An 11,821-nucleotide genomic window follows, 5' to 3' on the forward strand; every position below is an offset into this window, starting at 1 on the left:
TAAAATCAACTCTACCCTTCGGAAATATAGTTTCAAATGTTGTTCTACATCATCGAGAAGGAAAAAAAAAAAAAGAAAAGAAAAAAGAAAGAAAGAAAGAAAGAAAAAATATGAGAGACTAACCCACTTGCATGACGTGAATAATTATTGAATTTATAATTTCAACATACGTGTCATGTTTTACAAAGAATTTAATAATAATGGCTCATTGAGAGGAAATGAAAACTATACAACAATGAAACATATATCACAGCCTGAAGATGAGGCTTATAAACAACCACCGACTCTTGGCCCTAGCAAACGGGGTGGGGGTTGGCCTACTCCAGAGGTGCATCTACCGAAAGATTGTTGCTTCTTTGCAAAATGCAATGCTTCAAGGCCAAAATCATTATTGTGGGGGAAAAAAAGGAAAAAAATACCAATTGCAATTTCTCTAGGTTGAATTACCATCGGAGTTGTTGGTGTTGATTGGACATACAGAAGCAAACTGACAGAACTTGCATTTCCATCGCTCCTCCGCCGGGGTGTATTTGGCTTCTCTCTCTCCCATCCAGAATTCAAGACTACCCTGAATTTGGCCCTTCAGCCAATCGGAATCGTATTCGAACTGATCTTCATTGAGTAATGAATGATCTTCTTGCAGTTCATATCTGCAAACCAATCCCAAAAAAGAAAAAGGGGGTGGTGATTAGTAGTGTAACAAGATGACAAAAAAAAAATACCCAAACTCTTCGAGTTGAAGCTCTCTTGTGCATAGTGGGGGGGGGGGGGGGGGGGGGCTTCCTCCGCACTACTTGATCTTGCAAAGAATGTTCCATTAACTCAAGAAGATTCTTTCTAGTGTGGTTTGTCCAAACAGTGAGAACATTCTAAAACAATGAAGATAAATAAAGGTGCAGAAATTAGGGAACTCACTCAATTGATATCTGAGGTTCAGAGTGTTTATAATGGAGCAGCATTAATTACAAAATCTATAATTTGAGAATTGATATCTCAAGAACAGAAGGCAACAATTAAATTTTTTTCCAGCCTTATTTTGCGCTCACCTCAACAATAGCTGCTCATGAGCTTGGGGCAGTGTGCGGCAAGCATTTCGGAAATACCTTATTAAATCATCAAGAGTCTGCAAAGAAACAACATGAGACAAAATATCCATGGAAATCACAAGCTCAATAGAATGATTTATGGTGCACTATTCTCTCCTCTTTTATCTGCTTTTGTGATAGGCAACATCACAAAGCAATGCATTAGTTTGTGGGACAGACCTTTGGGCAAACCATTAAAGGACGAATCACATCGTGAAACAAATGGAAGCTTTTAGACAACTAATTTGCTTTGACCCAAGTACACCATGAAAGGGACTTTGGAAGTTAATTGATGACACATCTGAGTGGTTTTACCAATCCTCGCTCAACAGTCGTCTTCAACAGTTCGAATTCTTGAGACTGACTATCAAAAAATGACAATCAAAAACCAAAAAATAGATGATAAAACGGAGAAATAAGGGTGATTTGTTTTGTCTTGGGTACAAGAAAAAGGGAGGAATGCTGCCACTCCCTATAAGATCCCAATTTTTCATTTCATTTCAATTTATTCTTACTTTCTTCCTCAAAAAGAGTTCATAAAGAAGGGGGATTTATTTACCTCTGCAGGAAAACCTGATCTAGCAGTGTTCTCTCTGATGTCTTCAGATAAAATCCAATGTGGATTTAATGCAAAGAAATCAAAGAATTGTCTGGAGGGGAATTTATCAGCAGCTAAATTGTCCCACAAATACTTGTAGCACATTAACTGCAGCCTGCCAAAAAAAAACACTCAATTGACATTCCTAGAATGCTCTCGATTTCTCGCCAACAAATGTAACTAAGGGAAAATGATGCATAAATATGCTACTAGGAAGCTTTTCTCCTATCAACAGCATCAAAATGAAAGCTGTTCAGATATGAATACCTTCCATTCCTCCGTTGTGGTTCAGAAGGAAGGCTTGCCCGTGCACGAGTTTTTGTGTCTACTAACGTAGGGCTCTTTTCAGTCTCAGTTACAGGCATCCGGATTTCATCAATCACTCCCACCATCCATATACCTTCCACAAAACCCAGTCTAATCTTTTGCAAGTTAGTCCATTAGAGGCCAAAAGAAGGTAGTAGATAACATTAAAATATGAGAGGTCTAATCAATAGATACCATCAAACACAAGTGCATGCATACATGCACAGATGACAGTCAACCAGAAGAATAGAAAATTTGAAACACGCAGAAACCAACATTTAAACAGTCTGTTATGGTATTAGTGACAAAAAGATAAACAAAATCATATAATGGTATATTTCCAAGCAATATAGTGAACTTCTTAGAAACCCTGAGGGTTCTTTCTATAAGTATTTCTGTTGAGACACCCAACTGGTTATCATGAACCAAACAAAAAGAGCACATCAGGATAATCATTCTATATAGACCAAATATATCTCAAGTGTACTGACTTAATTAAGTGCTTGCTAATTGCTCTAATTAACCCGGCCTAATTCCAACCAGTAGTGGCTCTTAAACTAGACACTCCTTTTCCTTTTTACTTGTTTAGTAAAGACTAGTTAATCATAACAAAAAATTGATGATAGTATCTTGTGTACTTCACACTCCATAATCAGGGTGCAATAGCCAAATTATATCATATGATTCAACTCCTTCATTCCATTTATCTTTCAATATAAATTCTCCACGAAGACCGGATGTCAATCCTGCAAACAGAACCTTTTAACCCCATGATTGGTTACACCACAACCATGAAGGCCTCTTTCGTGCTTTGTGTTATAGACAAAGCAATTTATTGCTCAAATTCCAACATAACTAATGTCACTTCATGGCCTACAAATTACATATCCAAGCATCAATTGTTTCAAGATCATCATTTTGCACGTCGTAATTTAGAGCTTTCTATAGCATGAAAACTGAGAGATTAATTATAATTAGAAGATAATAAGCCAAACTTACAAAGGCAACTCGCGTGTCAATCCATCAAATAATAGTTGATTTACACCAACCATGAAATTGATAAACTTTAGGGCCCATGCATCTTCTGGTGTTTTAACACGAACTTTTACTCTTCTAACAACCTGGCAACATATAAATCCTAGGTCAATAACATGGAAAAAGACATAGAAGAATAAAATAGGCAGATAGTTGGCTTCCTCAAAATGAAGAGAATGACAGAGATAAAAATTATAGCAAAATGGTCACACAAATGAAAAAACAACAAAAAGGCGCTTAGCGGGGGATAAAAAACAACAAAAAAAGCTACACAAATTGACATGTAAAGATTTGTACAAGCATGTTACAGATGAAAGGAAGTCACAAGATCTAGAACAAGCACCACAGAGAAAGCTGGCAATGAAGATCACAGAAAGACATTACCACCTGAAATTAGAGGAAGCTCTCTCATGATGCTTTCAGATGCTTTAGCTTCAAGACTATGTATTTGAGGTTTTAAGATCCAGAGGTGGTTTTATCTAACATCCAGATCCTCGAGCAAAAAGTAATTCCATAACTTGATCTTACGACCAAATCAAAAGCAATCAATCTAAATAGCCAGAACAAAATATACCATCTTTAGAAACTCTCAAGCGCATCAAATCAAAACCAATTAACCTATGTATTCAATTTTGCACAAGCCAAGATATATAGAAGAACCTAGAAAGTCTTAAGGCTTTTTAAAACTCAAAAAGGTTATGTTCCGCAGACCCTAGATTTTAGTTTTTTTATTTTTTAAGTCTTTTCATGAGTACGTCCAATGGACTTGGTCTCTATGCTCAAAAATCGTCATCACTCAACAAATTAACCAAATCCTAATTAACCATCTTTAGAAATTCTGAACTACCTGAACGACAATTTTGTCCAAGCATAATAACTTGGAAACTAATAGGCTTTCCAAAAATACAAAAAAGGTTGCATTCCACAGACGTCTATCTTGCATTTTATTTTATGCAATCTTTGCAAACTTGGAACTAACATCTTGAAAGAAAGTACTTTTCATATAAAGAAAGACGTCATCGAATAATGTGCCAGATGTGGTAAAGATTAAACTTATTGCAGTTCCAAATTTGTTTGTCAAGAAGACATAGAGCATTTATTATAAGAATCTAACAAGGAGTGGTAAAAGACCCGTTTGAAAAACATGGATAAAAAATTTGACAGCCATAGTCCTGATAAAACTTCAGTCAAAAAACAGAAATATAACTTCTGGATTGACAGGATTAATCTGAGCATATCACACAATGAGGATGACAAGCCTGTATGTCAAGTTTTGAACACTATCTAGGTTGTGGTTTGAACTAATACCTCTTCCTCAAGTACCGCATGGCGAGCAACACCTGCTTTCATAGCCTTTGTAGCTTCTGGTTTTCCCAACAGTAGAAAGAATTCCATTTGTTTTTCACACCATTCCTAATGTTAACATGAAATGAGAGTGCATATGAGAAATGTAATCAGTTTACCTGCAACCATAGTTGCAGATAAAATAAATTTTCAAAGTTGAGAAGCCACCAGAGGCCAGAACCAAAGAGACAATCATTTAGAGATGAAAACAGGGATAGAGAATGATTACCAAGTTTCATGAGTGAGAATGACAAGATAATTCAAATAAAACTAAAAGAGAAATATCTGCTGGTAATAACTAATTTTAGCTCAACCTTGTAGCATACTGGCAAAAGCATCAGAATGGCATAAAAGGGGCAGAGGCAAGATCAGAGCTCAGATCTGCGTCTTATAGAGAATACTGAGTACATTTTACCATCTTGTTCCAAATCCAATCTACTAAAATTCATTCCCCTGAAGCCTTTCTCAACTTTCTTTCAAGCTGAATAAAATTCATTCCCACGATAGTGTTAAAACTGATTTATATGATTCACCTATTTGAAGAATTCATGATAAGTATAACTGAATCTTGCTTGCAAGCTTGGATGTGAAATACAAGCCACATTCTATAATTAGCTCAAATAGAAGATAAGAGAGGCTGGTCAATAACGAGTTCTAACAACATCAAATTCAGTACAATATCTGCTTAATCGTTTTCTTAGCAGATTTCTTTCTGATTTCTGTACCTCAAGCATACAGAATTCTAGACCATAAAAACTTGCCAACAAAAGGAGCCTACATGTTTGCAATAAGGGCTTAACCAATCAAAGTGAGGTATCTATCTAGAATGGCCTCAGTCATCCATGACAACTGTATATAACTCCTAAAAAGATTATCAGGCTTAGCTCAACGAAAAGGCAAGTCCTTCGGTTACAAGTCTAAGTGATGGCTTGCAAATAAGAGATCAACAAAAAGCAAGTTTCCTACCTTAGTTGATAAACCAAAGTCTGCCTAACTAAAAACAATACTCCAATTGAGTGCTTCTTGTCCAAAAACTAAAGACTGGTATTGTATGTGCGTGACAAGCTGCGCGAGTTGAATGCAACACTTGTATTGAGCAAGAAAGCAAGAATAAAGGAAAATAAGCCCTGGTATTATTTCACGCTTTTTTATTCTTCAAACTACAATTGAAAGAGATTTGTTCTTATTTATTTATTCTCTCGTAAGTACAAATTCTTTTATTATCAGCAGCATCAATCAACTCCAAATTCCAAATCTTTCTTAAATTGAAATTGAGAAACAAAATATATTTCCAATGTAGCTCAAGTATTAAACTCTTCCCCGGAAAATACCCACAGAATCTGCAACATAATAAAACATAGAACTTGTTCCTGAAATCCAAACAACAATAACTCATCCAATTCCAAGAAGAAATCAAAGAGCACGAATCAAGCCAAAAAAAAAACCTTTACCGTGGCAGTAATGTCGGTGACAGACAATCCTCTTTTTCTCCGAAATCGATGCAAGAACGAGTAGGCCGGTCTGCTTCTTTTCTGAGTAGGCCTAAAACCAACAGCGTCCTCTATGTCGCCGATTGGCCCGGTCTCCGATGACAACCGGCGCTTAGAGAGAAGGGTAATGGACTGAATTGACCTTGCGGTTCGCTGGAACCGAACCGGAGAGATAGCAGGGCCGGCTGTGGCCGCCAAGGCGGCTTCGATGAGGGCCATTTCTTCGTCGCTCACGATCTCCACGGGGATGTGAAGAGGCTCCGTCGGCTGCTGCGAATAGCCCATTTTAGGGGATTCAACGGCGTCGTGTTTCGGAGAAGGAAAATGTTACCGTTGCGATCCCCTCGGACAAGACCAGTTAAAAATGGGACTTGGGTTACGATTCCATGTTGCGCCGATACTGCGATCATGGTGCTGACGCGGGCATATCGTGCCACGTCGTTTCATATTCAGGTTCCGAGAAAGCGATTAACTTCTTTGTTAGTTAGTAACTAACACCATCCTCGTGTTGAGTCTGAAATTGCACTAAATATAACGAGCAAAATGGGATAAAATTTTGATAAATGCATCTTACACATCCTCATGTTTGACACCAAAATATAACTAGCAAAATGGTGATAACTTGATTTATGGCGATATTTTGACCAGGGCCAGTCGTGAGATTTTAGGAGTTCTAAACAAAAATTTTTATAGGATCCCTTATGATTATATTTAAAAATAAAATTAATAAAAAAAATTATTATATAAAATTTACAAGATTTCACTTTAAATTTACTCTTTTAGTTTTTTTAGATAAAAAATTAACAATTAAACTATTATAATTAATTTATTCCAACATATGACACCATTATTAATCCATTAATGTAGATTTATTAATAATAGAGGGATTATAAATATTGAAACATATACACAAAATTAATTGATAATTTAAGAGCTAATAAAAAAAATCAAAACATATACAAGTCACACAACAGAATGATGAAGATGAAAATGAAATCGCTGAAGGGAAGACATAGTTATGAAATCAGTTGGATTGAGGTTCTACGCCTATGCAGATTGATGGCAAATGCCAGTGACAATGGATGGATAAAAAATTGAGAAGGAGATGAACTGAGGAAGACGATGGAGTCGTGACCACTGCCAGGCGTATGAAAATAGTTGTGATACAATCATACAAGGGAGAGATTAAGATTAATTAAAAATACATGAAACAGTTGTAAGGGGATAAATGTCACTGCCAGACGCATGAGAATGAGATTGATTATTAATAAAAAAATGTGAGAAATTGAGATTAATTAAAAATTGTAGTGATTCTCGTGGGATTAACTATTGATAAAAGAAATGTGGGAGATTGAAATTAATTAAAAATTTACAATGATTTGAAATGGGCATGGCCCTTAACGTTTCTTCAATTTACAATGGTTTTAAAATTTACAATGCCTAAACAGTCTATGCCTAGGGTGAGCCATGATTTTGACACCAAAATATTATGATAAATTCAACTCAAAATTTTGTTTCTTCCTCGTACTCTCTCTCTCTCTCTTTCTTTTCATTTTCGTTCTTGCAAGTGTCAGTTATGCTCTTTCTGATCATCGTTCATAGTTGTTGCAACTGTCGTTTTTCACCTTTGATGCAACTGTCTCCATCAACACTTTTGGCCACCGTTCGCCACTGACAAAATTACCTCCGTCACAATTTGCCTCTGTTGCAACCTCTATCGTTATTTGCCTCCGTTGTTCCAGTCAACGCCGACGCCTCCATCTCTTTCTCTCTCTCTCTCTTTTCGTCGTAATTCGCCTCTGTTGCAGTCTCCATCGCCTTTCATCGTTCACCTTTGTCATTCCAGCTGTTGTCGATGCCTCCATCTCCTTCTCTCTTTGGGTCTTCTCATTCTCGCCAGTGACTTCTTTTCTTTGTTCGTCGTTCCCCGCCGTTCTCTTATTAGAAATATTTATATTTATTTTTCAGTATATTGCATTTCATATTTTTTAAGTTTTGATGAAAAAAAGACATTTTATTCTTAGTCTATCATAAATGATAAAAACACTGTACTATTAACAGATTATATGGATTGACCTTACTTCTAATTTTTAAAAGCTTAAACTAACACATATAATATATAATATATTTACTAAAAATATATTTGTATGTAATTTTGGATTAAATATACATATTTTCTAAACAAAAATATAGACTAAACAGCGATACAAATAAATAATATACCTCAAGTTAAAATATATTTTTATATTACTATTTATTTGTATTGCTTGCATAAGCATAAACGTAAAATATAATATTATGATTTTATACAACTTTACATATAATTTTTTACCTTCGTGGAATATGATACTATGGTTTTGTACAATTTTACATACAAATTTTGACCTTTGTCAAATATGGCACTATGGTTTGTGTACAACTTTATATATAATTTTTAACCTTTTAATTCAATCAATACAAATAAATAATAATATAAAAATATATATAATTATTTATACATAAGATAATTACAAAATACATAAATTTTTATGTTTTGTATGAATGATAAAGAGAAGAAATATATATTTTTATTAAAAATAAATATTATAATATTAAGATTTATAGTTTGATTTTCATTTTATAACTTAAAAAATGAAACAAGACTATAAAATAATTTTTTAAGAATAACAAGCCAAACTATGCTCTTAAAAGTTTCAACTTGCTCCAAGCCAAAATTTTAGAAGTTATAAAATGGGTTTAATTTGTTCTGAATGATTTTGTATAACATGTTTTTAGTTTATAGTTGTATTTAAAAAATATATTTGTGTATATTTATATATATGTAAATCTTTTGTGTAATATGTATACTTAATTTGTATATATTTATATTTAGATAGAATATACATTTTTAGTAAACGACGAATGGAGAAGAGAAGTTGCAGACTAGAATGAGAAAACCTAGAGAAAAAGAGAGAGAGAGAAAGAAGGAGATGGAGGCATCAATGGTGGAGGCGAACAATCATCAGAAGAGTTAATGGCGACGATGGAGGTGACTACGTTGATAGCAAACGACGGCGAGAACAAGAAGAGAGAAGGGGGGAAGGAGAGAGAGAGAGAGAGGGGGGGAAAGAGATGTAGGCGGCAACGGCTGGAACGACAATGGAGGCTGCAATAGAGCCGAACAATGACAAAAACGACTGCGTCGATAGTGAATGACAATGATTGCAACGATGGCGAAAACGTGAAAAGAGATAGAGAGTGTGTGTGTGTATGCGCGCGCGCGCACACGCGCGTATGTGAGAAAAAAGTATGAGGAAGTAGGTAGCAAATTGGGACCCGAAATTTTGAGGGTAGATTTGTAATTGATGTAAAGGGTAAATTTATAATTAAAGTAGAGTTGTCACCTAAGTTGTCAAACAAATTGTGCTAAGCAGCATTTTCCTAAAATTTTCATCTAGTGCATTGTATGTATGAATGAAGGATAGAATAGGAATTTTATTTCATTTGACTTAAGATTTGTTATTTAATCTTTTACACAAAAAATTATTATTCATAATAAATTACTAAAATTTCATATCAAGTTGAGTTAGCGTATCATTCATTTGTTACTACTGCTTCCACTTCCAAGCAATTGATATTGAAAAGGAAAATGATTTGCATCGCAGATTTGGGTGTGAGTGATAGCATGCAAGTTTTTGCCAAGCTTTCTTCTTTATTGTTACTCCACAGTACAGTGTCGGTGACTTCCTTCCTTCCTTTCCCGACGCTTCTGTGTTACCATTTATGTTGTATGAAAGTGAAAATGAAAAATATTTTTGATAAAAAATAAAAACATGAAAACAGGTATTCTTTTAAAAAAATAAGTGTAAATAAGGTCCAAAATGGAAATAAAAAAAGTTTTGAAAACATTTTCGAAACGAGAAAACAGCTCCTATGAGATGTTTCCGTATAACATAGATTACAATTTTCACAAAAATGGTGACATTGACGCCATCTTTACTTGCTATTATTTTAGAAAAAAATAAAAGAATAATGCTAGATGAACAACTCTCCAAGACAACTTTTTTCTTGACAATTTATATTAAAATTACATATTTATCCCCAAGTTGTAATTATAGATTTATCGCCCACCTTCTTTTTCTTTCTCTTTCTCATTCTCTCTTACTCCACCAAAAATTTTTGAATACCCACCCAATCAAGCCTTTTTTTTTTCTCACATACTCTTTCTCACCTACTCGAATGCCCAAACTTTTTGTGTCGCCAGTGTATTCTTTCTCTCTTTCATTCTTGTCCATGACTGTCCAAACTTCCATTGTAAAGTACGTGATCTATCAGTAGTCGATCTCGCACTAACATACTCTCTTTCTCTTGTTTTCATTCGCAATCGTTTGGTTCTCCATCTTGTAGTCGTCGAACAACAGTAGAGAAAGAGAGCTAGAGAAAAAGGAAGAAGCAGAGGAAATCGGGTAACAAATTTGGGGGTAGACAAACACATAAAAGACGAATTTGTAATTTACACTTATAGTTGTTAACAAAGTGGGACGTCTAGCATTTTCCCTCCTTCTTCTTTCCGGTAGTGTGTCACGTCATGCAATTATTTTATTTTTAATACATATTAATATAAACTTAATACAAAATAATACTGTCACTAATTATAAACAAAATGACTCATAAAATTAAGTGAAAGCATTAATGTCATATTATTTTATATACCAAAATTATAAGATGTCATTTTTTCTCTAATATTTATTCCAACTCATTAGGAACTATATAATATTACTATTTAAATTTCGGAAATCTACTTTATATATAAATATAATTTCTATTTCAAAGGAATTATGAGGATCATCTATTAATAATATACTTTAAAAACCAAAAAATTGCTTTAACATAATTAATAAACACAAAATTATATATCCCTTTTTATATTATTATCTACAACATACATACATAATCTACCCATATAAGAGTAATATTAATCTTTTAAGTTTTTTCACTAAAATAACATTACATTCGATATGATCCATTTGGAACAAACAATGTGATGATTGTTGGGTTGATTATCATGCCTCATGCTTGGGCTTGGCCTTAGTATTTGCGAAATTAGGACATAAGATTAAATTTTGTAATTTAATCTTCAACCTTTAAATTAGTAAATCAGAAAAGAAAGAAGAGTAAAATGTTTAAATAAGTTGAATGTCACCTGTAAGAAGATTGAGGTCGTTACCTAAGTTAGGTTGATATTTGATCAAATAGGATATTTAGAGTTAATCACCGACATTTGTTGTTTAGATTCTTGAGTTCAACTTGTTGTATAGAATAAGAATAAATCTTCTTAGCTCATAGGGCATAAATCGAGCAGTCGATTAAGTAATATGTCAAGTTCGCACCGATAATTCATGAATTCAATCTTTGTCTTGCGTAATAAGATAAAATTTCGCATTTAGAATTTATTTTCTTTACCGAAATTAAGGACACGAACGGTGAGAGCCACACAAAAATGATCATCCTAATAATAAATCTTTTTACGTTGAGTTTGAATGTCTAAATATTTAAGTTTATTAATTTTTTTCGAATTCAAATTGAGGAAGGACACTAGGAGACACATGTCAAGAAGAAAGTGAATTATTCTTAATAATAAATAAATAATTTTGAATTTCTTAAATGCTCTCTCCTCACAATCTATTAATTAAAATTATTTAATTTTTTAATAAAATGAGATTTTTCTATTCCACATTTCCACGTTGCAAAAGTAATAAAACCTTTTTTAGCTCATAAATAAGAGAAGGAAGGAAAAAAAAAAGAAAAAAAATGTTGTTTAGACATAAAGTTCTGTTATTATATTATTAAAAATTGATGTACAAATAATATTAAAAAAAAAAGAGTTAACTGCGTGTATAACTAGACCGCATATTTCTGAAGGATATAACCGCGGTGATAACATGAGACCACAACATAGCCAAACAACACTGCCTGATCGACAC

The 11,821-nt window shown here is 33.8% G+C and overlaps 1 protein-coding gene across 3 annotated transcripts; it reads right to left on the reverse strand.

The window, feature by feature from the left end:
* Positions 1–132: 132 nt before the first annotated feature.
* On the reverse strand, positions 133–6,215 carry LOC127797623 (exonuclease V, chloroplastic). 3 transcript variants are annotated; one of them, XR_008022258.1, is made up of 8 exons: positions 5,820–6,215; positions 4,333–4,437; positions 2,989–3,110; positions 1,951–2,100; positions 1,645–1,798; positions 1,266–1,445; positions 1,047–1,123; positions 600–650 (listed from the first exon to the last, which is right to left on the reverse strand). XR_008022258.1 is itself a non-coding variant. In XM_052330689.1 (7 exons), exons 1-7 carry the CDS (start codon positions 6,141–6,143, stop codon positions 434–436), a joined length of 1,149 nt encoding a protein of 382 aa, XP_052186649.1. In that variant the 5' UTR covers positions 6,144–6,214; the 3' UTR covers positions 133–433. The 3 variants fall into 3 exon arrangements, 1 of the variants encoding a protein (XP_052186649.1); XM_052330689.1 differs by lacking the exon at positions 1,266–1,445 and having other exon boundaries at positions 133–650; positions 5,820–6,214; XR_008022257.1 differs by having other exon boundaries at positions 580–650; positions 1,047–1,445.
* Positions 6,216–11,821: the final 5,606 nt, after the last annotated feature.

The sequence above is a fragment of the Diospyros lotus genome, chromosome 1, assembly GCF_014633365.1.
Source record: "Diospyros lotus cultivar Yz01 chromosome 1, ASM1463336v1, whole genome shotgun sequence".
Taxonomy (NCBI): Eukaryota; Viridiplantae; Streptophyta; class Magnoliopsida; order Ericales; family Ebenaceae; genus Diospyros; species Diospyros lotus.

What these genes read in the sequence shown, in the direction of transcription:
- LOC127797623 (XM_052330689.1), bottom strand. Translation starts at nt 6,143, where the DNA reads ATGGGCTATTCGCAGCAGCCGACGGAGCCTCTTCACATCCCCGTGGAG. An exon ending in TCACCGACATTACTGCCACG is followed by an intron (nt 4,438 to 5,819) that starts GTAAAGGTTTTT and finishes TGTTAACATTAG; the next exon opens with GAATGGTGTGAAAAACAAAT. An exon ending in CCACAACGGAGGAATGGAAG is followed by an intron (nt 1,799 to 1,950) that starts GTATTCATATCT and finishes TTTTTTTGGCAG; the next exon opens with GCTGCAGTTAATGTGCTACA.